General features: G+C 43.8%; 1 protein-coding gene across 1 annotated transcript in view; it reads right to left on the bottom strand.

The window, feature by feature from the left end:
- LOC107185863 overlaps nucleotides 1-25410 on the bottom strand; it is a 50508-nt gene that overhangs the window by 11348 nt on the left and 13750 nt on the right. The window contains exons 4-12 of the mRNA XM_015573634.1: nucleotides 18402-20395; nucleotides 9440-9512; nucleotides 8520-8560; nucleotides 6429-6587; nucleotides 4290-5372; nucleotides 4009-4127; nucleotides 3763-3923; nucleotides 3275-3546; nucleotides 199-439 (exon numbers count right to left, since the gene is read on the bottom strand). Coding sequence (XP_015429120.1) covers nucleotides 199-439; nucleotides 3275-3546; nucleotides 3763-3923; nucleotides 4009-4127; nucleotides 4290-5372; nucleotides 6429-6587; nucleotides 8520-8560; nucleotides 9440-9512; nucleotides 18402-20395 — 4143 coding nt within the window. The remainder of the gene's footprint in view (nucleotides 1-198; nucleotides 440-3274; nucleotides 3547-3762; nucleotides 3924-4008; nucleotides 4128-4289; nucleotides 5373-6428; nucleotides 6588-8519; nucleotides 8561-9439; nucleotides 9513-18401; nucleotides 20396-25410) is intronic.

Below are 25410 nucleotides of genomic sequence, written 5' to 3'. Positions count from 1 at the left end.
CTTTATCCAACAATGGTACCGAAAGCGAACATTCAAATGTACAGAAACAAGGGTTACAGTCACGGTCTAATTAACAAGAATTTTCCTGTTTTCTGATCATTACTCGGAACGTTAAATTTCTGATGAACCGGAACCGTCGTTCGGTCAGCAATCGCGATACTATCATTTATGGAAGAAGAAAATCATTGAGTTTCTTACCTATCGTCTTTACCCGTGGGTTTGTCAAGAGGACCGACCGTGTGCTGCGGAGGCGGCATACTGTAACAAGGTGTCGGCGTGTATCCCGCTGGGATTTGGTAACCGGAAGTCACAGGGCCTCCGGGATACGTTCCACCGCAATTGTAGCCAGCGGTGGGGTAGGGGGTGTAAGTGTTTCCAGGGTATTCCGGCTGGACGCCAGTCATACCGTAACCTGGATGCGGGCTCATTGGGCCATACCCTAGGAACAAAAATGATTTAGTACTTAATTAATTATGTACATACTCTAATCTTGTTCGTACAACTTCTATTGAACCCATTATATGTCTTGCAATGATAGTATTGTAATCGAAGGAAACCTGAGGGAAATTAATTCTACGTGGATACGATTTATACCTGAAAGCCTCAACAGTGAAGACTAAATCAAGTATCGTTTACATTAATTGACACGTCGATCATCAGGACAGAAGGTTCACATGCTTTGGAAGTTTCCTTATTATTAGGTTGTTGCATAATAAATGTTGGTTTTGAACGATCATGATTTATCTTGAACAGAAAATATTTAATCGAAAAATAATCCATTTGAATTCACAGATTTAATCTTATTAATGTATCAGAAGATTTTTAATTCAATGTTTAATAATTTTTAGGTGGACGAAATGAAGCGCGTTGAAAAATGACATTTATTATGCCATAACATGTAATATTTTCATGTGATATTTAAAAGAAACAGCTACTATCTTTTCTATAGCAAAAATATTTCATTTAGATATTCCACTGAATTAGACAGTTATAAAAAAGTCTGTGACCGAGGAGACAAAGAATAATAATATTAACATGTCTAAACCTCGAGCATAACTATTGACACGAGTACAGTCGAATGAAATTTTCTTCTCCGCGAGCAACCACAACGTTCAAATTTCCCCAGGAATTTCTGTATTCTCTCCCAGGACACAGAGATGTATCATAGCGGAAGGTACAAAAAAAAAAATATAAAAATACACAGGACATTTTTTACAAAGTGGGTAGAAATTTTAAGCATACTATAGACTACAGAACTGTATAAATAGTGGTGGTGGACACATTGAAGCTGGGGAGACCCAACAAAACTATGGTGTGACATTAGTGAAAGGAGGCAGAGACAAAGATAAAGGTGAAAAAGGTAAAGACATAATGTAAATGAGTTGAACATCGGATTGGTGAGTAAACATATTATCATTGCATATAACCTTAGAGTTCTAGATTACTAGTATTGCTGTATCCTATTTTAGGTAGTGAAACGTAAGAAAAGTCACTTGATTCAGACCTATATAGTACGGTCAATGTAACTTTCTAGGTCTTGTGTCCCTTAAACGTCATATTATGTCAGTTTAGGGTAAGGGTATGAAAACCGCTGTGCCAGGCCCCACCGTTTGGGTAGATACGTCTAAGCGACACAGTAGTGGTAGGTCCATGCCTCTACGTGTAACACTGTACAGTCAAATCGTTGTGAATTCTTTAACAATTTTCCCTGACCAAACGGCTCGTCTGCGACATATGGTTCCTTTCAAACTTTTTCTCTTCTCAGTACGCAGAATACGTAGACGCAAGAAAAAAATTCAAAATTAATTTTCAACGTTATAAATAATTTTGCGGTAATGTTTCTTTTACAAATGTCCAGCGATCCAATGGTGTAATTCATACCTTGAAGCCTATTTAGCCCTTCATATTTTTTACGCCCTGTACAATAACCAAGCGACCAAAGAAGCGCAAAAAAAACCAGCTAGGCCCGCGAAAGGTCCAACGATGTTCCGAGCTACGCGAAGCTTGATTAACCGTTGTAAAATCTACGCATTTATTTACCGGCAAGAATTCATTTCGTTCGCTGTGTAAATAGCCGACGGTCGGAAGAGAGAGAAAGACAGACGTGTGTTGTACGGGGGCGACGTCGCGCGGACACGACGACGCCGAACGAAACGAAACGAAACACACACGTACAGGTGTATGTGTGTGTGTGTGTATGCGCGCCTCGAATGTTTCAATTTCAATAACTACTCCCCAGCGTCGGGAGTCCGCACAATATTGGCCGCGCCGGACTTTTGCCGGCTACGTGTACGCGAAATATTGATAATTAACAATGGTCGTGTACTCCGCTGGGGGAGAAGGGGCGAGGTGGGAGGTAGGAGGTGGTTGGTCCGCCAGAAAGGGTGGCCCGCGCACATCAACAGAAAAGGGACACGGCTGGAGCGGAGGATGAGAGGAGTGAAAGAGACGGACAGGGACGAAGAGAATGGGCTGTAGGTTTGGAATGCCAAGGCACAGAGAGACCGAGGAAAATGAGAGTTGGGCCATAGGTGCCTATTATGGCAGTCGTGTACTGTTCGGGCGAATTTTTATTCGACGGTTGTAACCGCGTATCGCTCTCTCGTCCCGCTACACCCCCTCACCCTTATATGCTGGAACCCCGAGGGCGTCGGGCTCTTTGTTCCCTTTCGTATCCCTCATCCGCGGGATCTCCTCGATCCAATCCCCCGTATCGTTCACCGTTACATGCCGCGAATGTAGGGACATGCTGGACAGGATCGCCGTGTATATTTACGCGTCCACGTCCAGTGGAATTTAGAATATCACGGACACAGTTCTCGTGACCTTGTGATCATCCGTTTGACCCGATCCTTGGTGGTGTAGTTCTATTCGCCTGTCTCTATTTAGCGTTTAATCAGTTCGATTCCCGTGGGGTACAAGTGAAATTTACGAGTCGATCTCTCGTTCGAATCACGTTTTCATTTTCTATTTACAGGTGGGTGAGAGAAAGAATTGTAAACATAATATTTGAAAGAAAATTACTTCCGATTTTGATCTTCTGACAGAAGAATTTTTCTTTGAGTGAATCTTTTGATAGAATTAGTAGCTAAACGATGAAAGTACCGAGTAAAACATTGCTTGATGCAATTTTAAACGGTGGTAGAGTGAATTAAGGATCCTGAGGATGAATGCTCGCGATAGGAAGCTGAGGACAGTCGCGGGTCATAAAGCTTTGCCGGGAGATGGATGATGAGTTGTCTGCTAAGTTAAGCGATAAACAGTGATAGCTTACCAGTGGGATCACGGTAGGCGTCCATGTAGTGGGAACCACCGCTGTCGGGGGTGCTTTCACGACTGTACGCTGTGACGTGCACACCGGGTGGCGGGAACCCTGGTACAGGCCTGATCCCAGCCCCCCCGCTGAAATTGACCGGCTCGTTCGCTGTTGAGAAGTCCACGGGCTCGGTTTGCTCCTCGATTGGTCTGGGCGCTGGGAATCCCGGTCCAACCGGCACCGCCACGGCTTCACCGTGGCCGGTTGGATACTGAGGGCTAGGTGCTCCACTGTAATCAGATAAAAGTGATGTACGACTTAATATCCCGTCCTTTAACTCCTGTTACAGTAGTATTCTTTATGATGGAAAAGATTTTCCTATAATATCTCGCGTGAAATTAAAAACTTAAGCCCTTGTTCATTTAGGATTTCTAATTTTTTACTTTTAACTGAAACAGTTTCCTTAGAGTTTTAATAACCATTTAAGGTGAGTAATTGTTAATTACCTGTGAAGCCTGTTCACACTGAGATCAAGGGTCTGACCCTGCGGACTCGGGACTTGCGGACTCGCCGTCAAATGAGGACTCGCTGCCGCCTGAGGACTGCCACCTACAGTTTGACCACCGCCGTATTGCGGGCTTAGACTATTCGAGCCGTATGGTGGCGCCTGTAAAGAATACCACCATGTCGTCAATTGTTTCATGGATAACTTTTATAAAAGGATTTCGAGAAGTCAAGAAACAGAGACGTACCTGTGGACTTGTGGATGTGACGCTGGAAGTTGACAGGTCCATCACCGAGCCTCCTGGCGAAGTTGGGGGACCTCCAGGCTTCTGCATCTGCTGGACTTGCGCTACTGTGACACATTTAACTGTAACAGATTTATTTAAACCTTTCTTGTGTAGGATATTTCAGTCCGACTTCTGAATAAACATCCATGACTTCCTTTTCTTATCAATATTTTAAATAATTTACTGTAACAACTGTCTACTGATCAAAATCTTCGAAAAAGAATTTTCCAAAAAATTCTTACCATCCTCGGTCTTCATCATCCCAGCAGCCGTCGCGGCAGCCATTGCCATCTGATGTTGCTGAGCCGCTGCTGCAGCTTCCTGATGATAAACTCGTTCCTGTTCCTCCGGCGTCATTCCCGTCTGGCCGAGATAGTACATGTTCGTCCTTGAATGCAGCTGCTGTTGTTGTTGTTGCTGCTGTTGCTGTTGTTGCTGTTGTTGTTGCTGTTGTTGCTGCGACGGAATCGATGGACAGCCTTGCGTATCGTATCTCTCGTAAGCAGAAGTAGTACCGGGATCGTACGGTCGATGGTTAGCGGCGCTGGCTACCGCGTTCTCGTAGCCTCTTGCAGTTGCGATCTCGTTTGAGTAGGACACAACTGGTCTGGCGATATTACTCGCGCCGGGGTGCATGTAGGCCCTCGCGTGTTCCGCTGACCTGTGATGGTACAGGTCTTCGCTGGTGGTAGCCGCCGCGGCCGCGGCAGCAGCTGCGGCCATCATTGCGGATGGTTCGTAGGGAGATCTTTGGGACATCTGATGACTCATTCTCGTGTCCTCGACCATCGGCATCGGGTACGCAACGGTGGGTTGCATGGGCAGTACATGGTGCGTCGGGTGCTGACTCGGATGATGTATCGTCGCCCCGATGGATCCCCTGGATCCCATCGCGTCCATCGAGGACATCGACGAGGAGTTCGAGTCTTGATTCATGTACGAGTCATAGGTCGGCCGTACAGTAGGCGGTGGCGGTGGCGGCGGTGAGTTCACGCGACAGGAGGCAGTGTCTTCCGTTTTCGGTACCAACAAATCGGACGTGGTCTGACCTCTGGCCGGCAATGTGTTGCAGCAACTGCCGCTCGGTGTCATGTTTTCAGTTTTAGGGACCACTTTAGCGGTACGGGACGACGGGCTCTCCTCGGGTGTTTTAGGTGGTTTTACGTTGATCCCGGTGCCTTTCGTTGTCGTGTAGTAGTCGTAGGTCAGGCTGTTTAGCACCGGCTTCGTGTCTTGCGCCGTGGAACCGTACTGGGAGTAGCTCTTGCTATCCATTGACGGCGGCAACAGGTTCGTACTGATGTACTCTGGTGGAATTCCGGACACTGTCGCGAGAACACAAATTATATCCTACATTTATACTGCTGTTAAACCATGGCGTTGGTCTATTCACGATTGAATTACGTTGCTTTCGGCAACTTGAAGTACGAGGCATGCTGAAAACTATGTAACACTACAACGAGATGCTTGTTCGACTATCGATGTAGCGTGTTAACATTCTATCTCTGGACCATTCGAGGGAGTATGGAAGGTTGATAATGAAGTAATTTCATACACGTGAGTGAGCGAACTGCTGATCTTTAGATACGTATCTATTCTCCAAAATAAATTTACGTCCAAATTATTTTTTTTCTATAAACACAAAATGTGTATAAAAAATGGGGAAAAGAAAGATAGCAGATATTGTTTTGAAAAGTGTGACGTGGGATTGTACATAAATACATATGGATACAGACGATTGCTTTGAAATCTATCCCACAACGCTCGCTTCTAACTTCACCTATGCAGGGTGTCCCAAAATAATTATAAGTGTTTGAAAGTGGTGATTCTTGGGGTGATTGGAAACACTTCAGGAATCATCCCGTTCAAGGACTTACACATATTTTCGGACACCCTGTATGTCATAGACCGCATACTGCAGTTTCCATTCCTCTTCGTTAAATCTCTATCGCCTAGGGGTTAAAATCCTTTGTTAGTAATCACAGTTGCAAACCAGTACCCAGCAACTACTACAATATCAACAAAAGAAATTAATCAGAAAAATGTCCAAAAATTTCTTCCAAAGCGTCTCTCGCAGAACCAAGTATTCCAGAAACAATGTCGCCCGTATCAACGATATCACCAAGCAAACGGAAAGAAAGAGGAAAATCTGGTTCGCGTGAACGCGAGAACCGCCACGAAACGATCCACACGTCTCGCGCCGGATTACTTTGCCCGTTGCTTCGGAAAGCTTAATCCCCGATCTGATTTCACGTGGACTGGGGATGATGGGAGGGGGATGAGTGGCGTAACCCACGGGCGGATTTTCGTGCAGTCGAAATTCCAGGCACGTTGCGAGGGCGGTTGTGGTGCGGCCACCGTCGTTGCCAACGCCGCCTTACCTTGAGCCTTGTGTCGTGCTTCGCGTGCGGCCTGCTTATTGGCCGCGGCAATGGGACATCCGGACAGGCTCCTGTGCGTGTTCCGGTTCGAGCTGACATGGCCACGGCCGTTGCAACCAGGCGTCGGGCATTTCAAAATAGTCTCATGCATCGCCAGAACTGCGAGAGAACCCAGAGACACGTGGCGTGTGGTTACAGGAAAAAAAAAAAACCGAACGGTTTCTCGTGGCATTCTTCAGCGAATCCGCGATCGCCGAGTCACATCCACACGCACACCGAGACGAACGGAAGGATTTTTATCTTTGACCATCCCTTTTTTTTTTTACAAAAAAAAGTCGACAGGTTCTATGCGCTGAGTATAATTGTTCAAAGTGATTCTTTCCTTTGATTTAGCTTCGGTTCCCTGTATAATACGGAACATCGCGCGTGTTGTGTGACAGTATAGAGAGAAGGTAGAACGAAAAGAGAAACGTAAAATGAGGAGAAACAGAGAAAGATCAGACGGGGTACAACAACGTTACGGGTTGAAATACAAAATCAAAATGTGTTAGAACAGTACAATCAAGTATACCGAGAGAGCGGGTAGAGAGAAACTCAAGTAAAGTACATAATCAATCCAATCGAGAGAAAAATTATAAAAAGACAACAACTTGCAGTTGGTGTACATTGTGATCGGGTTGTGTTCTGTGTCGGGGCTAATGTTAATAGAGTTTATCGGATACTGCACAGAAAATTCAAGGTACATATGTATTCATGTAAATGTATCTGTTCGTCGGATAATGTAAATGAAAACAAGGCTCTTCAAATCACATTAGTATAAAGAAGACTTGTAGAAAAAATTCTAAAAGTGTAGAATATTTATAGACTGCGGATTTTTATGCAAAATGACATTTTAACTTAAACATCTTATTAAGTTATGAATAAAATGAAAAATTTGTTACGTCTAATAAAAGTTTATTCCTTGTGGTATTTCAGACAGCCATGTAGGCTATAGATGCATAAAATCCGTTGTCCAATGATTTACTTGTAGTAATATAAGAATAGAAATAAAGAAATAAGGATTTCCAAGTAGAAAGAGATATGAGCGAGTTTCGTTTCGAGCAATTGACTCGGAGAAAATGTTTCTCTGGTTCGACTTTTTCATGTGGTTCTCGTGTGTATGACTATAATTATGTTTGTAGCAGCGCGCGGATGAGAGCGCCGTATCTCGGGAACCGTGTGTCGCCAAGAGTGTGTGATCATCGTTTTAATTATACTCAATCGCAGAAATCCTTCGCTCGATTCCGGCGTGCGCGGATTAGGCATCTAGCTGGTGGTCGCAACGCCCGTGTCTCGAGTTCTCCAGATGTTCGTAGGTTCACATGGGCCAACGTGACCAAGTACAATGTGTGGTGATATAATATAAATTCTCTAACTATAATGATAGTACTACGAACAGAACGGTAAAAATCATAAAAACGGAAGTGAACGCAATAAATAAAGCTCTCTACCCCGCAAAACGAAAAAGCACAAAGAATGTAACAGAAGACAGACACATAGACGCACACAAAGAGAGAGAGAGAGAGAGAGAGAGAGAGAGAGTGACAGGTGACGAGCCCGTTCGCTCTCGATTACGATCCGTGATTGGATCGGTATTTCTCTAGTTTTTCGTTTCGTTGTGTCGCGTGGCTGTGTTTTCGGACGGAAGCGAGGAAGCTTTTGGAATTTAGACGAGTTTAGAAATAAATATTTCGCGTGCAAAAATCGGAATGACATTAAGCTGCGAATTTCGTTTTATCAGTCGATTACTGAGTGTACTTTGAAAGATTGTAGATGATTGAAAGAATAGAAAAATAAGATACAGTATTCCCTTCCTACAGTTACACTACTTGGGATTAGCAACGCGATTGTACAGAGCAGTGGATACTATTTTTGGGTCCGTTTAATTGGATGTTGGTCCGCTTCGGGGGATACGTAGGGAGGGAATACTGTATTGTGATTCGCGCTCGCTCACTACTTCCTTGCCCCGTTGCGTGAAAAAGGTAATCTCGCAAAAAGAAGATGCATCTATGTAACTACTAGTAACAAGGATCTCGTTTGCGATTTACTTACTTTCTGGCGTCAGTTTATCCTTCCGTGGACAACCGGAAAGACTGGAATCACAGTAACAAACAATGATTAGGTCCTTCTTAGAATTCACATCCGAGAAGCTTCCCTAATTGCGTTACTTGTCTAGCAAGCTTCGTATGAATGTATAGTTTAACCCTTTAACTACCTAAAGACGACGCACAGAAAACTTATTGATCTATTTTTTTTTTGCATTTGGACGATCAGTCTCATACATATACATATACCCGTAGTTAAAGAATTAAAAGCTATCAAAGAACTCTCATGGCTTTGTGTAGTTTCTGTTATTTTTAAAGGTTGATCTTCAGAGTAGAAAATCTAGATACTATTTAATAATTTCCCGACGGTTCTCACTTCGTAATCTTATTTACTTATGAACTCGAGTAATTAAAACTGGAAAATACGTAAATATCGAGAAATTAGTCCAAACGTGTAATTTTTCAAGTAAGTATTTCAATACGTTGACGTAATCATACACACTTCTAAACTTTTTCTACCAATGTTGTTGAAATTAACTGATAAACTTTCAGCTTTGATAAAAAAATTTATCTTACATTGCTGGAGAATCTTGGAAGCGCCGCTGATAGAAAGTATTTGAATTTATCAAATTTCCGAAATTGAATATAAACAAAAATCACGGCACATTAATCCTTCGAATGTTTTTTCACAGTCAGTATTTTATCAGATTTCATAGTTATACGTGAGGATACAGGGTTTTTGTGCTTGTGCCTATTGCAAAACAGACTACAGCAATTGTAGTTCGAGCGATCCGATGTAACGAATCGGTTTACTAGTGTCAGTGCTGTTCGCACACGGTTTGGCCCGGTGTTTCCCCCGTAGCGCGTAGGTGTCTAATCGACCAGGGCAAAGTGCAGAGCGCAGGTTAATTACCGATAATTGCTTACCTGCGGTGGTGAGAGTAGAGCCCGGTCACGTGACCCTGCCCCGTGCAGCCTGGGGTCGGGCACTTGTTGCCCTCTGTAACAAATCAAATCACGGCAATTGGTCAGATTTGGTTCGGACAATCGCCATCCTCTTTTAATACATACACTTTTATGGCAATTATTCGTAATATCCCTATCAAAGGATTTTTCTTTCTATTTTCATGACTTCTATTATATTTATTTCGCTGCATGTTCATTATGGTACTCATAAATCTGGGGCACATATAACTTTTAGAAGGGCGACGAAATGTTGGTATTGAATAAAAGAAATTGTTTGAATATATGGAACTGGATGAAGTTAGAATGAAGGATTATTATCCTATATTTTCCGAAAGTCGGAATACTGAAGAAAATAAAAATTATTGATGTATAGAACACATAACAAAATGTAGAAATATTATTGTGTGTTATCCACCTGTACAACACAATTTCAGATATCAAATTTGCTGGTTGGTACTAGAGAAACAGTTGTACATATATTATAGAAATAAGAAAAATATTTTATAAACAGAATGTATTCGTAAGCGATTACAAAAAGCACCAAGGTCGTAGGAAGCTTATAAAAGTATTCTTTAGTTATTGGATACTATTAAAACTAGAACTACCAGCGTTGAATGTACATTGAATTATATTGTACAAATATATTCATATGTAGATACAATATGAAATACAACATAATATGAATATACCGTAAAATGTACAATCAACTAAAAGTCAACATAAATTCTGTCAAGAGCATCTTTGTGATTTCAAGAATAATTGCAAATCAAGAAATGTGAAATCCGTTATTAGTACGAGTTTGGTTCTTCTAGTCTTAAATGTAATTTCATTGCACTGAAAGTTTGAACGCATTTTTAGCATCTTTTTAATTCACCATCGTTTTCATAAAGAGAACACTTTTTCTCTAATTTCCCTGTTCTCTAATTGTTCAGAAACGTCCCATACTGATATCGAGTCACTATGAAAGGAAATGCTGTTCCTTTTCACGCGGGGCAATATGATACACAGTTCCAGATTGTTAACGCGGAACTGGTTTCACACGAATCAAGTCGCAACATCGATCACATCGATAGCGGGCCATTTAATTTAAACTAAAAGCTCCGACCGATTGTTTCGGACCTAATTGTCGTTGCCTGATGCGGAGCCGTCGACGATAAAGCGTGCCAGTTCCGATTCAGTCAACGTAGGAGTTTAAATCGATCATATTGTACTCCATTAATTAATATCGATTATGCGTCCAGTAATTGTAATATCGAGTAAACTGTAGCTCGTCCTTTCCGTGGCACCTTCCTTTCCTCGCCTGAATTTAATGACCGCGATATGCCAGGTTCGTGATTGTAAATAAATTGCGTTATTCCACGTATTCGTATCGGAATCTCGGTCGAATTGTTGACTGAACCTATGACGGTGGTTCGATACGCGGGACAATATTGTTACCACGCTCGGTTTTTGTAATACAGGAAGGGGCGCGCGATGCATTTCGATGTTCACTTTCGCCTCGACGATTGAATAAACCTCGCGAATCGATATTTAAATGAATATTCATAATAAACACAGAGGGATTCTGCGAACAAAAAGAAAAAAAACGAGAAGAAGAACAAAATAGCTGTGGATTGACACGTTTTCAAAGCAACCACGATACCACGTGGAATTCAATGAAAATTAAATCATGTCTGACATCGCGGTACAGTTCCACTTACTGCATCGTCAAAGAATAGACTGTGTTCCTAGTCTATCAATATTCATATACAGTCTAGATTAAGATCGCTGCATTATGAAGCAAATACACTGACCGTTGATTAATTGTTATCAATAGATGAAAATGTCTATGTATTGCCACCGTGGATTTCGTCGCACGAATGACCACCCGGATTTCCCTGTCTCGTGACTGAGCCTCAGAGATTAACACTACGTCCGAGATCGGTCCAAGGTTGTCCACAATACCAGAAACTAACCCCTTTACTATTGTAATGAAACAAAATTGTTTGTAATATCATTATGCTTTCAATGAACATTATAGATCATCAAAATGCAGAGATTTAAGATTTCTAAATATTTAGCTACTGATATATTAAATTTTATTGTTACCAACATCAACAGTTGCACAACAAAAGGCATGAATTTGAAAAACTCGAAAATTACTGATGGTTATCATTACTGATAAAAAGTGAAAACTAAAAATAAAAAATTTTTACATTACTGATTGTATTAACTTGACTATTAATCCACACCGTACAATAAGACTGTTAACCCTTAAGCAGGCGCACTAGCAAAATCACAAGTGGGCGCATAGGGTCTGCAGTAACTCCAAATTTCTTTTTAAAATGTAAATAAACCATGAGGAATTGTAAAATAAAAGCGAATCACTTTCATAACTAACGTTCATTACTTTTACGAAAAACAAAAACCAAATAAATAAATTGTAATGGCTGTGATCCCATTCACGTACTTAAGGGTTAATCCTAAACACATTGAATTCAATTCCGATATCATTACAAACGCCCCTGAAGGTATGAGCAGAATATCATATTGCACCACGTTGCACGTTACTGCAATTTAAGTGTCGAAACTTTAGAAAAAAAATTCTGCTCAATTTTTTCCCGTTCCCGATTCCGAGCGTTCTTGCGACAGTCACGAAATTGCATCGGGGACATGCTGAAGCAAGGTGCACCATCTGCCGTGTACTGCCTGCAACTTAATGGCTGGTGTGGTGCACGTCACGTACGATCGTGTTCGTGTTCTCAGGCTGACCTCGCGTGACCAGGCAATTATAGGTTTCCAGCACCCTGTAGCCTAGCCCAGAAGTACCAATCGCTTCGGATGAGACCATCTAACCCCGGCCGCCCTACGTTTCTACCGTAGTGTGTTGATTTTAACCAGATCCTGCGAACAATTCCTTTCTGCGGCGACTACGGATCTGATTAGACGCTGTGCTAGGTCCGGTGAGAACTATAATTCTGATTCCCTAGATATGGTCGGGTGAGCGTAACTGCTTCTTTCTAAAGACTTGTTTCGTTACTGATCACTTAACACTTATAATTGTGATACTGTCAGAAGGTAGTGGAAGTATCGTGTACAAGAGAGTTTAAAATGTAAACGAAACTTTAAGAAGTTTGCTTATCGTTCATTTTTAGACCTTCTATAATAGATTTTCAGTTCTTTTGTCTTACACAGAGTATGCTTTCCAGTTTAGTACTAAAAATACAACGAAGATGTTCGAAAGGTTCTTTGAACGTTTAATCTCATGCTCTACACTTAGGTATCAAGTTGTTTAAATTTTATTTGCTTGTTTCTCGTAGAATCTAGAATTCTGACTATGTCAACAGACATGTACAACTATCACCAGTCTACCGTTAGAATTAACAGTTACGGACTTTAATGGTGCAAAAGTTGTGTTAAATGTTGTGAATAATATACTTTCTGTTTACCTAAGAAATGACTGACCCAACATTAACAGAACACGTAGAATATAGAGTTCAAATTAACTTTACTGGAACGATCAGATTAAAATCACGACATTTACTATAGAACACCATACAATTTAATTCCTCTAAATTAAACTACCTGTATACTGACCAACCAAGTCAACACCAGACCCTTAAACCAAATTGTGTTGGTCAATACGAAACCGAACCCGTTTCGACGTCTTCGATTCCCTGATTCGGGGCGATAATCCTTTTTAGCCGAGTTTACCGGGATCACGATCTTTATCTTACGTATTAAGTCATTTCATCCGTCCTGAGGTCAATTTGACGTTCCTTAACACAAGAAGCTCGATTCGAACGGCGCGCATAGGTACGTTCGTCACGTGTGTCGGAGGGGTTCGAGAAAGGGACCTCGAAGGAACCTGAAGGGGAGACGAGCTTTAGGTTAGTTGCGGGGGGAGGTTTGGTTTCCCTTGGAGTGAGCACACTTTTATAAACTTTGTCGTGTACTAATCCTCCTCTGGTCCTGATCCCTCTAGCCAACTACGCCCGACCCCGAAACGGCCGCCATGATGCCGAGAAACTTCATCAGGCCGTCATTTCGCGTTCCAGAAAGACCCGGTGAGGGAACCCAGTCGATCCCTGCTTAGACACTCGCCTCTCTTTCTCTCTCTCTCTGCTTAAGGTTCTGGTCCACCTTCCGCAAATTGGATTACGATACGTGACGTCATTACCGATATACTTTATTCGGTGAACCGAAGAACGACGAGGGAACCGTTCGGTCATGATGATCGCTCGCGAGGAATCTAGAAATGGGCGTTCATAGAAGGAAATATGGCGTAATTCTGATTATTCGTCAGGAATCGACAAGTCATTAATATTGTATCTTGGCAGAATGAAAGTTGCTTTTTCGTATGTGAGGATTAGTAGTGATATACATTTATAGGACGTGCTACTCTTATGATTTCATCCTTTCAGGTTCGTTTTCATTGTCTTTTGAAATTATCGAATAACTTTTTTAATGCACGTTTTGAAATTTTTGAAAGTTGTGAGTAATTTTTCATTAAGAAATTAAACATTTTGGTAGGAGAAGTAGGAAGAATTATTTACATATATTCTTGTTATGGTGGGAAGCTACCGGAACTACTGTCTGACCATTGTCTTATTCTAATCACTCTATGAGATCACTGTTCCTGCACCCTAAGCCTTAGGTTACTTTCACTCTCAGTTAAAGCACCAAAGGATATTCCGAAATAAGAAGGTGGAAGAGTTATTTACATACATACTTGTCATACCAAGAATTCACTGGAATTGTGTCTGACCACTGTCTTATTCTACTTGCTCTATAAAATACATATTTCTTTAACCTAAGCTTCACTTCACTTTCACTCTAACTCGAAGCAGCAAAGAATATTTCACAATAAGAAGTAGGAAGTATTCTTTACGTACATTTCTGTCATAGGAAGAAGTTACCGGAGCTGTGTCTGACCACAGTCCTATACTACTTACTATACGAGATCACTATTCCTTTCACCTAACCTTCACTTTATTTTCACTCTCACTTAAAGCACTGAATGTGTTGGGTACAGTAGCAAGAAGACTAACAATAGACTAAAATTAAACAGTACAATCTACCAATAGATTGACATCCTCGTAGAAAGCTCCATTTTATCATCCAAACATCTATAATATCACAACAAGACTGCATGAATTGCAACACCGAGAATGCGCACCTCAGGCAAGGAAATTAGCCACAATGCGATTTCGAGAATCGTGGCACGCAGTGTTAATGAAAAAAAAAAAAAAATAAAGAATGAATCCGGTGAAGGAACGATACCAGGATTCCGGCGTTTTAATTAGCGGCAAGGTAGAAAAAAAACCGGTAAGCCGGCTAAGTGAGGGCGAGAGCGTGGTTGGCCGCCGGCGGGATTAATAAATTAGCCGTAAGGTTTTAAAACGGGTGGCCGGTGCCTAAGCTCAGGAGAAATGAGAGAGACAGAGCGCGAGAGAGGAAAAAAGAGCGAAGGGGCAGATAATGGTTCCGGTCAACAAAATGAATACCGGCACGCGCTGTTCTTTCCGGATCTCTGAATAGACTTGTAACGAGTCGGTCGGACCTCTCCGGCGTTTTTCCCTCTTTTTCCCGTCGCTTCGAGGCCGTCCCCGTCTCTTTTCCCTACGGGGGACCCCGTGGCGATGGGCACGCCTGGCGAGAGAGGGTCAGAGGGAAAAGAGGAAAAAGCGGATCCAAGGGGTGAAAACGAGGATGAGCACCCGGCCGGCCACGGGGCGAGGGTGAGGCCGTGGCCGAGTGTGTAATTGTGTTATTTTGTTGCCATTTCACGTGAGGGTCACCACGGGAGGGCCAGAGGTGTACATAAACACCAGGATTGTTTTATTCATTCGGCCCGGTCGCGCGCATACGACGCGTGCCGAATTCTCTTTTTTTCTTCTTCTTCCTTTTTCCATATCATTCGCTCTCTATCTGCGCGATAACCGTGTATTAAAATCGGAGGAAATCGCGTGGAAAAGATTGCGACTAAAGAGGGCCCGGTTACGAGGGGACTTTTTTACACATTCATAATCAATGGAGAAACTGAAATATTCACGTATCGATGTCGATAAATGGGTACGCGTTTATTTTCATCGCCCCATACTGCAACCTGCCGTCTTTTATAATTATCGAAGAAATGTACAAGTGTAGAAAAAGTCTCCAACCACGCTTTATGGACATTCTTATGCACTGTTGTGTACAGTACGGTATAGACACGTTAAAGAAGGAACAACGTAATAACGGATGTTCAAGAAATCGTAAAGATGAAGTGGCGAAGATATCCTAATCGCTCGAAGCTATCCCAGCTCCTTCGACTTGAACCGGTTGGAAGACGAAAGGATTCTAAAAAAAAAACCGAGTAAGCGGCTCAGGGAACAATCACGAGGCACGTATTTACACGGGGCGGCGCGCGCCCTTAACGCGAGGGTAGAAGCCCCTGCGCGCGCGAGTAAAGGTCCTTTTTATGCGTGCGGTCGCAAAGGCAGCGTAAAATTGAGTTACAGGGCAGTTTATTTTTTTATTAGCCAGGCCAACCCTGCCTGCCTGCCTGCCGCGCGCGCGGTTTCAACGCGGAAAGGGTGGTGTTTGCGGCCGACGGATTTCCCGATAGCGGTTTTATGGCGTGTCAACACGCTCTTACGCGACCGCCTGTGTTCGCGCGCACGTTGAACAGAAAGGGAAAAACCGAGAAAACAAAAAGGGACGAAGAACGTGTGGGGACGAAGGGGGTGAAAGGGGAAAAAGAGCCGGTGCACGCGAACCAACGGCTAAATCGAAAGGATCATGAGCGAGCTGGCGCGAATGGGAGAGGCGAACGAGCTCGGGCGATTAAAACTACGGCTCGACCCGGGTCCTGCACACGCCTGTACCGCCGTCACGCTTGTAAGTATGCGATTAATCGTGCCCACTTATCGCGGACCCGCGTTTATTCGCCGAGATTTCCGTGGAGGTGGATTACTCTCGGCTATCTCCGCCCCGGGATCTTTTAATGATCGACCGATCCCGCGAGATTGACAGGTTGACGGTGAAAATTCTTGAAAATAAATCTCGACTTTTTATGTTTGTGTAATCACGAGGCGATATAATATCATACGGCTTCTGACAAATATTTCTGCGGGGCCAGGGATTTCCTTATCATTGTATCAGGATTCTCGGTTCATTCTTCGCAGAAACTGTTAAATAGCATCCACTACAGCTTGAGTATGAAAGATTTTTAGTGTATTGTAAACTTTGGTTTATCAATCTGAACACTTAGTAGACTCCCTACACGCGTCTATCCGCGCCAATTCACTTCAGGAATGTTCATCTCCGCGGGTTCAGCCAGAGAAAACGCTAACGGGATAATGAGGACAGGCAGCAGAGCCGCACGGTGGTAATAAGGTAGCGGTGGCGCGGCCGGGGATGCTAGTCACGTTTCTAGCTGCTGACAGCTGCGGCTTATACGTATGACGTGGTATCAACCCCAAATTTCCCCCACCTAAGCACATCGTGTCATCGCTGCCCTAAGACCCCGGAATGCACTCAAACTTCCACCTGTCACACCGCGCGATACATTCCCCTGTGCCGATGTACGAGACATTTTTTCCTGATCCCCTGTTATCCTTGATATCGTATCAAATAGGTTCTGATACTGGCTTTATTCAACTACACGAATTGACCTATCAGTATTGTATGAAATATTTAATAAATAGACTGGACTGTGTATTTTGCGCGTTCATAGAATTTAATGACTTCTTGGTCTTATTTTCAAGCTGAAAGGGAGCTACAAGTTTTTTGTGATAAATTGGTCAACTCTTTAAGTAGGTATGGCTGTCGTCAATAGACGACGAAGAAATAGACCATGACTCAAATAGCATTGATAGTTATGAGGAAACTACTTTTTATTTACTCTTATTATTACCTGCTTGTTATTTTCATTAGTAACACTTATTGACCTACTTTTTCCGGTTGGACGGCCAGTTTCATGAATATATGCCTTTAGTTAAAGGTTGAATATCTTCAATGTAGCAATTACATAAATTACTAAATTATGTCCCGTGATAGTAAACTATAAGAATGTTTCAGAGTCTTTTGGATATTGTACTCTAATAATAAAAAGAACAGAAGCAGAACACAACATTTGTGATACTATGAGTAGTGTAAATATAAGTTTCAAAAGTTTCTTATGAACTGATGGAAATTTAAAACAGATGTAACTGAATGAACGGCGGCAGGTAGTCCCCACGAGTTCTAACGGTGTATACATGCACGAGCGAGTCTAGTGAACGCAACTTTCCTCGTGTTGTCAGTCCTCGTGATCACCGCGATGTTCCGCGTACCAAGCGAATAGTTTCGAAGCAGTGGCAAAGATGAGGACGAAGTCCCTACAGCGAAGGTTATCGAGAATAACTTTACTTTCAGAGACCTTGATTTCACCATTTGAGTCATCGCCCCTCGCTTCGTAATTATTGATTTTCCGCGCTACCCTAACTGCCCTAACTTCATAGAGAAAGTAAGAGAGATAGAGAGAGCGAGAGCGCGCCGAGCGACAGTGGGAAAAGGGGGACGAAAGAAGAGCAGAGCACGCGGGAGAGTCGAAAATGCCTTTGTCCCCACTCTCTCGCGAGGGGATAACGCACGAACGGTAACCCTACCACACCGAGCATTACCCTTATCAATGATTTCACGAATTTCTTAAACCCCTCCCCACTCTATTTGCATTCGACGAGAGAACTTCGAAGTTCGGGGACGGACCGATTTAAAACACTACCCGTATTTGCTGTCGTTAAAGTCTCGACAGGAGACGCGAGTGGAATACATTCAAGGGGCTCGTGTCTCCATCGAATGATCGACTCACTTTATCCGAACGATTATAGAGCACATTCCATCGATAGAATAGACACGGAATAGTTTAAACGTGAATAAAACGGCGGCGGCTCATAGGATAAGAGATTGGAATTCTCACCTCGGCTTAGACTGGACGGAGACATGGACATTCCCGGCCTGCTCACGTCAAAGGTGCCAGGCCTGTCTGGCATTTTCATGACATTCTCTTGTTGAACCGATCCACTCCCGGACGATACATCGGCACCGGTCGTAGGACTGGACGTGGTCGTGCTGGTCGAGACAGCGGTGATACTGATACTGGTCACATTGCTAACTGTCGCATTACCACCGGTTGGATTCGCGTTACTGCTCGCATTAACACTGTTATTGCTATTCGTATTTTTGCTAGCGACGTTATTATTACAGCTGCCACCGTTACCGTTCCCGTTGCTTCCGTTCGTCGGACTACCGTTCGTGGTGGTGCAACTGGTTACAGCGGTGACACTGACGACTCCCTCTCTTGCTATGTCCTGAATCGCACTGGCCGCCCTGGATCCAACTCCGGCTGGTTGTAAAATCGTATACTGTTTCGAGGAATCGGGACTGGTCACTGCGGGTATCGCACCGGTGGGACTTTTCGTTCCAGGCACTGTGTTCGGTGTCACCTCGTGCCTGGTCACATGATGGGCATCCTCCTTCGATGATTTCAGCTGAAGTAACGAGACAGTAGATGGATGTTTCTCTTCCGACGTGGGCGATATACCGGTAACAGGTTGCGGTGTCGGCATCGTGGGTCCAGGGCCAGGGGTTGGGTAACCGACAAAGGTAGCCGCGGCTGGGTACGGGCCAATCGGTGGAATTGCTGCGGAAGGCACGGCCACTGACGGTGTACCGCGGCCAGTTGCCTTCGAGTGGTCCGCGTTGGGCGGTCTGAATGCCGACGTTGCAGAGAACGGAGAATTCGTCGGTGGCGAAGAGGATGAGGTGGTGGTAGCGATTTGCAGAACCTTCATGTTGTTTTCACTATATTGTCTATGATAATTCGAGTAGAGTTGATGTTGCTGTTGTTGCCTACCGCTGCTCTGTGGCGATTGACCGTTCCTGCATGTTCGGTCCCTATCTCTGTCATTCATTTTGTCTCTATCAGCATCTTCTTTATCGGTGGTTGGATCGGACATGTCGATTTCAAGTTCGTTCGACGAGTCGTCTACCAGTTCGTTGAAATCTGGCGGATCGTATCTCGAGTACTTGTCTGTTTGCCGACCTTGAGTCTCCACGTGACCACCGACCATGTTTCTGTCATTGCGTTCTTTGTTCGACAACGATCTCATGGGCACCGGTCTGATTTTACCTTGTTCGCTGGGAATCACGTTGTTAACGTGGCTTTGAACGTTCACACTATCGTTGTCCGTTTTCATAAAACTGTCCAGCTCTTTCTTAACTTTCGTCGCGTGTTGCAGCTGTTTCGTTGGATCTTGTAGCTTCAATTGTTGCTGAGACTTGCCGTTTCGGTCTTGTTGACCGCGGAACGTTATCACATCTTTCAGGGAGCAACCGGCTTCGTTGCTGGTCGTCGAGGAATTCGACATCGAGGAGGGTGACAGTTTCGGGTTGTCTTTCTTCTCTTCGAACAGATTTTCGAAGTTTGATTCATATTTATCTTCGTCCGAGTTACCTCTCTGATACAAGCAGCCTCTTGGACCGGGCCAACTTCCGGATAAGCTTTTCAAAGCTGCCTCAGTCTCTCTGATCAGAGTCTCGTCGTCCTCGGGCTCCTCAGAGTGTTTGCTTGATTTCCTCGCGGGGCTGCCACAGTTTCCAGCGTTGAATGCACGTTTCTTTTGCGGCAACGGTATCGTCTTGCTCAGCTCGTTCGCGTCGAGTGGCTTTCGCGTCTCGTCGTCGCGTACACTTTTCCTTCTTCGTTTCGCGGCAGCATCAGCTGTCTCCATTTCTTGAGGAATGGTCACTTGTGCACCTTTCTTGTTCAATGGTGGTTGAAACTGCGGAAGTTGTGGCTGTTGTTGCGGCTGTGGTTGCTTAGGATTCGGGCTGACGGATTCCGCTTCCAGCTTCCGTTTTTTGAGATGAGCCATCGCATTCTGGCCACCCGGTACGCTGGTCAGTTCCACCCTGGAACACAAAAATTCCAGAGGATCAGGAAATCTGCTCTCTCGTCGGATGCATGGACGGCAGGTGAGTTTGATTTGTTTTTTTTTTTTTTTTGTTACGAGTGCAAGGTCGTTGCTCAAGGTCAGCCGCGATCTAACGATACCGTCAACTTTCGTAGCCCCGGGAGCTCGGCGGTTCTGTTTCAGTATATCCCAAACACGTTCTCGGATCGCCCGAGTTCGTCTTCTCCGAGCGGCGATTTACTTAACCGTGTGCGTACTCGAAAGCCTAAAAAGACTGTTCTCTTTCAAGGAACGTCACCTGAACGCCGTCGTGGCCCATCGAGGGACATCGCCCCGGATCCTGGGACCACCCGTTCCATCCAGTCGTGACGATTCCAATATCCTCCAGCCGAACAACCAGTCAGTGACCCGTTCCTTTCGATCAAACACACACTCGGCTCGACGTGATCTCGTGTCCTACCGCCACGGCCTCGATTATTCGTGTCTGAGCACAATCGTGTGCACGCACGCGATCCGCGATACACGAACGCGCACGCGTGTTTGTGTGTGCGCTCACGCACCAGCCACGCGTGGCTTCCCGATACGTACGGACGGATTTTTGCGTCGCACAAGTGCGCGTGGAGCCCTTCCAGACGGGGTGCTCGCGAGCTACTGTGCTATGTTTAAGTTTGTTCGGGGGTGGCGATCTTCCAGTCCCGTACGGAGGGGATGAAGGCTTGCGCGAGCAACCGGCGGCTTCTGCTTCGCCGCGAAAAGTGGGGGCGGGTTCTGCGCACTGTCCACCCCTTTCAGCTTAGCTGGAACGCGATTCCCGGCCTCTCAGCACATCCCCCTTACTCACCTCACCAACCCCCTCGCGATAGCAGAGGGGGGAACCACGGCCCCTGGATGCACACCGACCTGTTCAGTGTGTTGGAGATACGTGCGCCGTACACCTCCGTCGCTTATATTCACCCACATCTTAACTTCCACCATCCCCCCCCCCCCTCTTTCTCCTCCCCGTTCCACCATCGCCTACGTGTACCTGTGCTACCTGGTTCTCTTTGGCTGCCTTAAGAGTCCTGGCAACGCTGGTTCCCGGCCAGAGACCCACGGGTTTTTTTCTTTTTTCTACCCCGTCTTCTCCAATTCACCGTCGTACAACAAGCAGCGTCGAATTAAATTAGAATTAACAGCAGCATCGAAGCGATGCTTTGTAATCACTGCTCTATTTATATTCGATTGGACGCTCGTGACGTCGAACTCCAGGAGTTTTCGAGTATTCTAAGGGAATCCTTTTTTAACAATTAGAATCTACAATTATGTAACCTTAGCTAAAGGAATAGCAGTGTTCTTTCTAGATTACCATAATTTCTGATCTATACGTTTAATATTTATTTTACACCCTCGATATTCTTTCGGGATTGCTATCTTTAAATGATGTCTTGCTTGTTGCACGTCTGCTAAAAGACCCGCGGTGAACTCTATTTTCAATCGCGAGGCAAGAACCAGGCGGCCTGCTCGTACGGTTTAGAGCGATAGCGAGAACCTACAGCTCGAATTAGATAAACCCAGGTTCCAAGAGGCGGGCGCGGGAAGAAGAAGAAGAGCAGGATCAGCGTCAGCGCTTAGCGGAGCTTCCAAGGATCTCGGGAGTGAGAGGGCTTTCCTTAAACCCTAAACCCTCCTCAGACCACCTCGGGGAGCTCGGAGTTTAGAGCAACGAACTCCTAGAAAGGACTGCGGAGAAGAGAATGTGGTCCCGACTAAAATCGGAAGTTAAATCGCGCCGGGTGGCTTAAGACATTATCACTTTTCTTCGCCTGGCCAGTGCTCATTGGTCCGGCGGGTCCGTTGTCGATTTTCGGGCAGCGGAGAGAAAGAGAGGATCTGGCGGGAGGAGCAAGGAACAGCTTGAATCCCTTCCAGTTAGGGATCAATGCTTCCTCGTCCACCCTCCAATTACGTGTCATCCCTTATGGCCTGTGGGGAATAATTAGAAAGCGGCCCTTCTCCTGGTCGGAGTGCCTTCGTTCGTCGACGACGTATCCGTGAAAAAGACTAGTTTCGTTTTCGTACCGGTGCCGTCGCGCCTGCTGTTAAAGTCTCTGCATGAACCACTGACTTCTGCTGTATTTTTCTGCGCTCTTGCGACACGTATATGAACACAACACTGGCAAGGGCGAATGTCGAATTTGCATTGGAAATAGGGTCAATGCATGAAGATGGAACGTGGAAGAAATAATTTATAAGAATACTGTGTATGAGATGAGGCGTAAACTTATACAACAGAGAAGATGGTCAATTTATGGCAATACGAAGAAGTTGATTGTCTACAGTAACATTTTATACATGAAGTTCAGTTTTTCCACAACACTAGAACTATCGACGATAAATGTATGTGTGATTCTATCGGATTCGTAAACATGACAAACTTGTTAAAATATACAAATTTATAAAAACCAATTTCTTCACTTTCTTGTTGCAACCAAAGTTGTAAAGGTCTGAGAAAATGCACTGTTCCAACATTTTAATGATTGTTATAAGTGTATACTAACCATCATTTTGAATGCTTTGGTAGCTCTACTGTCAAATATAATTTGAACGTCACTTTGCCCAATATAATTTTGACTCTGATTGCGCGATGGGTCTGATCGTTACTCCCCATTTCTACTTGCAACATATCATAACATTTCAACGACTTTATGTTTCATCTCAGCCTGCACTGTTACGTTGTGTGAAAGTGAGATGGCAAGTAAATACACATGCAGGGTATATTATATCACAGAAACCACCAGAATTGAATTTTGTAAAAGTGAAACTGCACATGAAGAAACTTGTGTTACTACTCGTCAATAATTTTACATTCAAGTATGTGTGTTTGATAGCGAGGTATCTCATATTAGTTCCTGGATGCGTTGAATGAATAAATTGCATAAATTAGAAACTTGATGAGCATTCTGACATATTTCGGTCAAACACCATACTGTCGGGTCTGCGCGGACAGATAACAGTCCGCCCTCTCAACGGACATGAAGATCTCGACACCTCAAAATCCGTACTCGTCAATTAATTAGCAAGTGCCGTTCGTACCGGAGGAGATGGTTACCCAAGAACATGAGGCTGCAGAGCGGACGATGGTGCCCCCGCCGAAGGGATTAGAGTATTAGGCGACGTCACGTCACCAGAGTCTAAAGGAGCCTCCTTGGAACTGTGCTCTTAGAGATAGCCCAAACTTACACACCCCCTGCCTTGCCGATGGTTCTTTAGGTACTCGCCGTCTCACTCTCTCGCTATACCGCATTCTCTCCCCCTCCTCTTTCTCTCTCTCACTCTCCCATCATCTTTCCTCATTGGTTCTCTCTACTCCTGGGTGTCCTTCTTCGAGCCCTCGACAATTCCAATTAGATAAACCACCGATGGATCACAGCACTCTTAGAGGTCGTATTCGAGGTCTGTCCTCGGATTTGTGTCCAGGTAATTGTTTTTGTAAAATATAGACCAGGATAGAGGCAATCTATAATTTTTTTGTTAAATTACAAGGCGTTATGTTTTACCTTAAGAAGATCTTTTTGACCATTTATCGAGCAAAATTGATGTGGGATGTTAAAAAATCACTGAGAACACAAATGAAGCACTATAGATCGTTGAGTTTCATAAAAGCCAATATTTCTTCCGACAAGTAATAGTGAATTACTTAATTGGTATACCTAAGAACTTAAACAAAAATCTGATCACCGTTATATTATTATGTCGTAACCCAATTCTTTTTAATGAAATAATAATTAAAGAAGTATGGTGTGTACTGAATTAATATCTCACACAAAGAAGATTTATTTGCACTTTGTATGACTTATAAAAGAAAAAATGATTGTACAACGAGGTAGGAATATAGGTATTGTGTAAAATATGAGTTTCACGGGTTCTTTGTTCCAACTCAAATGAATCAGAATCATTTTCGTCACTTCTGTTCCGACTGAACACCCAACCGAGGGTGTTCTCGCGAAACGTACTCGTACATCTTTTTCTCGCCGACGTTCAAGGCTGGGAAGGGCCGCTACTAGCGAATGTCGGATAATTTAGGGGTCTCTCACGCGTGGATAATGGGGAACTTGGCTAATGCACCCCACTTGGCACCACGTGGAATCGCGTGAATTTTGCCGCTCAGACTCTTCCCGTTATCCTTGGCTTTCTTAACACGCTCTGCACGACTGTAGGATACTAAAATTTGAATTCCTGATGTCATCTTTCTTTCTTAAACCAAAACTAATTCGTTATACCAGTGCAACCTCAACGTTACCCCTAACTGGACGTATTAAACACTGAATGAAATTGTAAACCTTTAAATGAATAAAATTCTCCCATCCAAAGTATCTAATGCATTATATTCTATCATTCATATCTACAGAGGCACACTTTGTTCTAAATGGCGAGCCTTACTTTTTTAAAGGTTTAAAATATGTATGTATCAGCATTTCAAAAAGATGACGAATTAATGACAGGATTGAAAAATTGGCTGGAGTTGGTGGCAGAAGATTTTTTGATGCCGGTTTCAAAAAGCTGGTTCAGAAACACATAAAATACGTGAAAGTCGACGACGACTATGTACAATTATAATGTATGTATCTAGATATTGTTAGACATAATTCAAAATTTATTTCTCTTTAACTGATTTTTGCAATTGCTGGCCGAAACTTACTTTGTGGATGTGCCTTGTTTATCTAAATAGTTAGATCTCTATAATATATTTTTCTATTTTCTAATTATTATGCATAGTATATAAGTACGATCCTTTGATTACAAACTTCTATAGTATTACCAGCAAGGAAATTCCAGAAAATTCTAGGAATGTCTGCCAACAAACAGAGACTCCAAGAACTCTTTTTTTACGAAGCAGGAATAGTACAGAGTCGGTATTGTCTGACCGTCGACGGTTGCATTCTAGTGAACATGATTCCTGTCCGAGAAACCTAACGAATTGGCTTTATTTCGAAAGGGGATTGAGCGATGCTGCCGATGTATTCTCTGTCGAGC

Source organism: Dufourea novaeangliae, unplaced genomic scaffold, assembly GCF_001272555.1.
Source record: "Dufourea novaeangliae isolate 0120121106 unplaced genomic scaffold, ASM127255v1 scaffold56, whole genome shotgun sequence".
In the NCBI taxonomy this organism is placed as follows: domain Eukaryota; kingdom Metazoa; phylum Arthropoda; class Insecta; order Hymenoptera; family Halictidae; genus Dufourea; species Dufourea novaeangliae.
The sequence above is the reverse complement of the archived record's forward strand: the minus strand, read 5'-3'. Positions and strand labels throughout refer to the sequence as shown.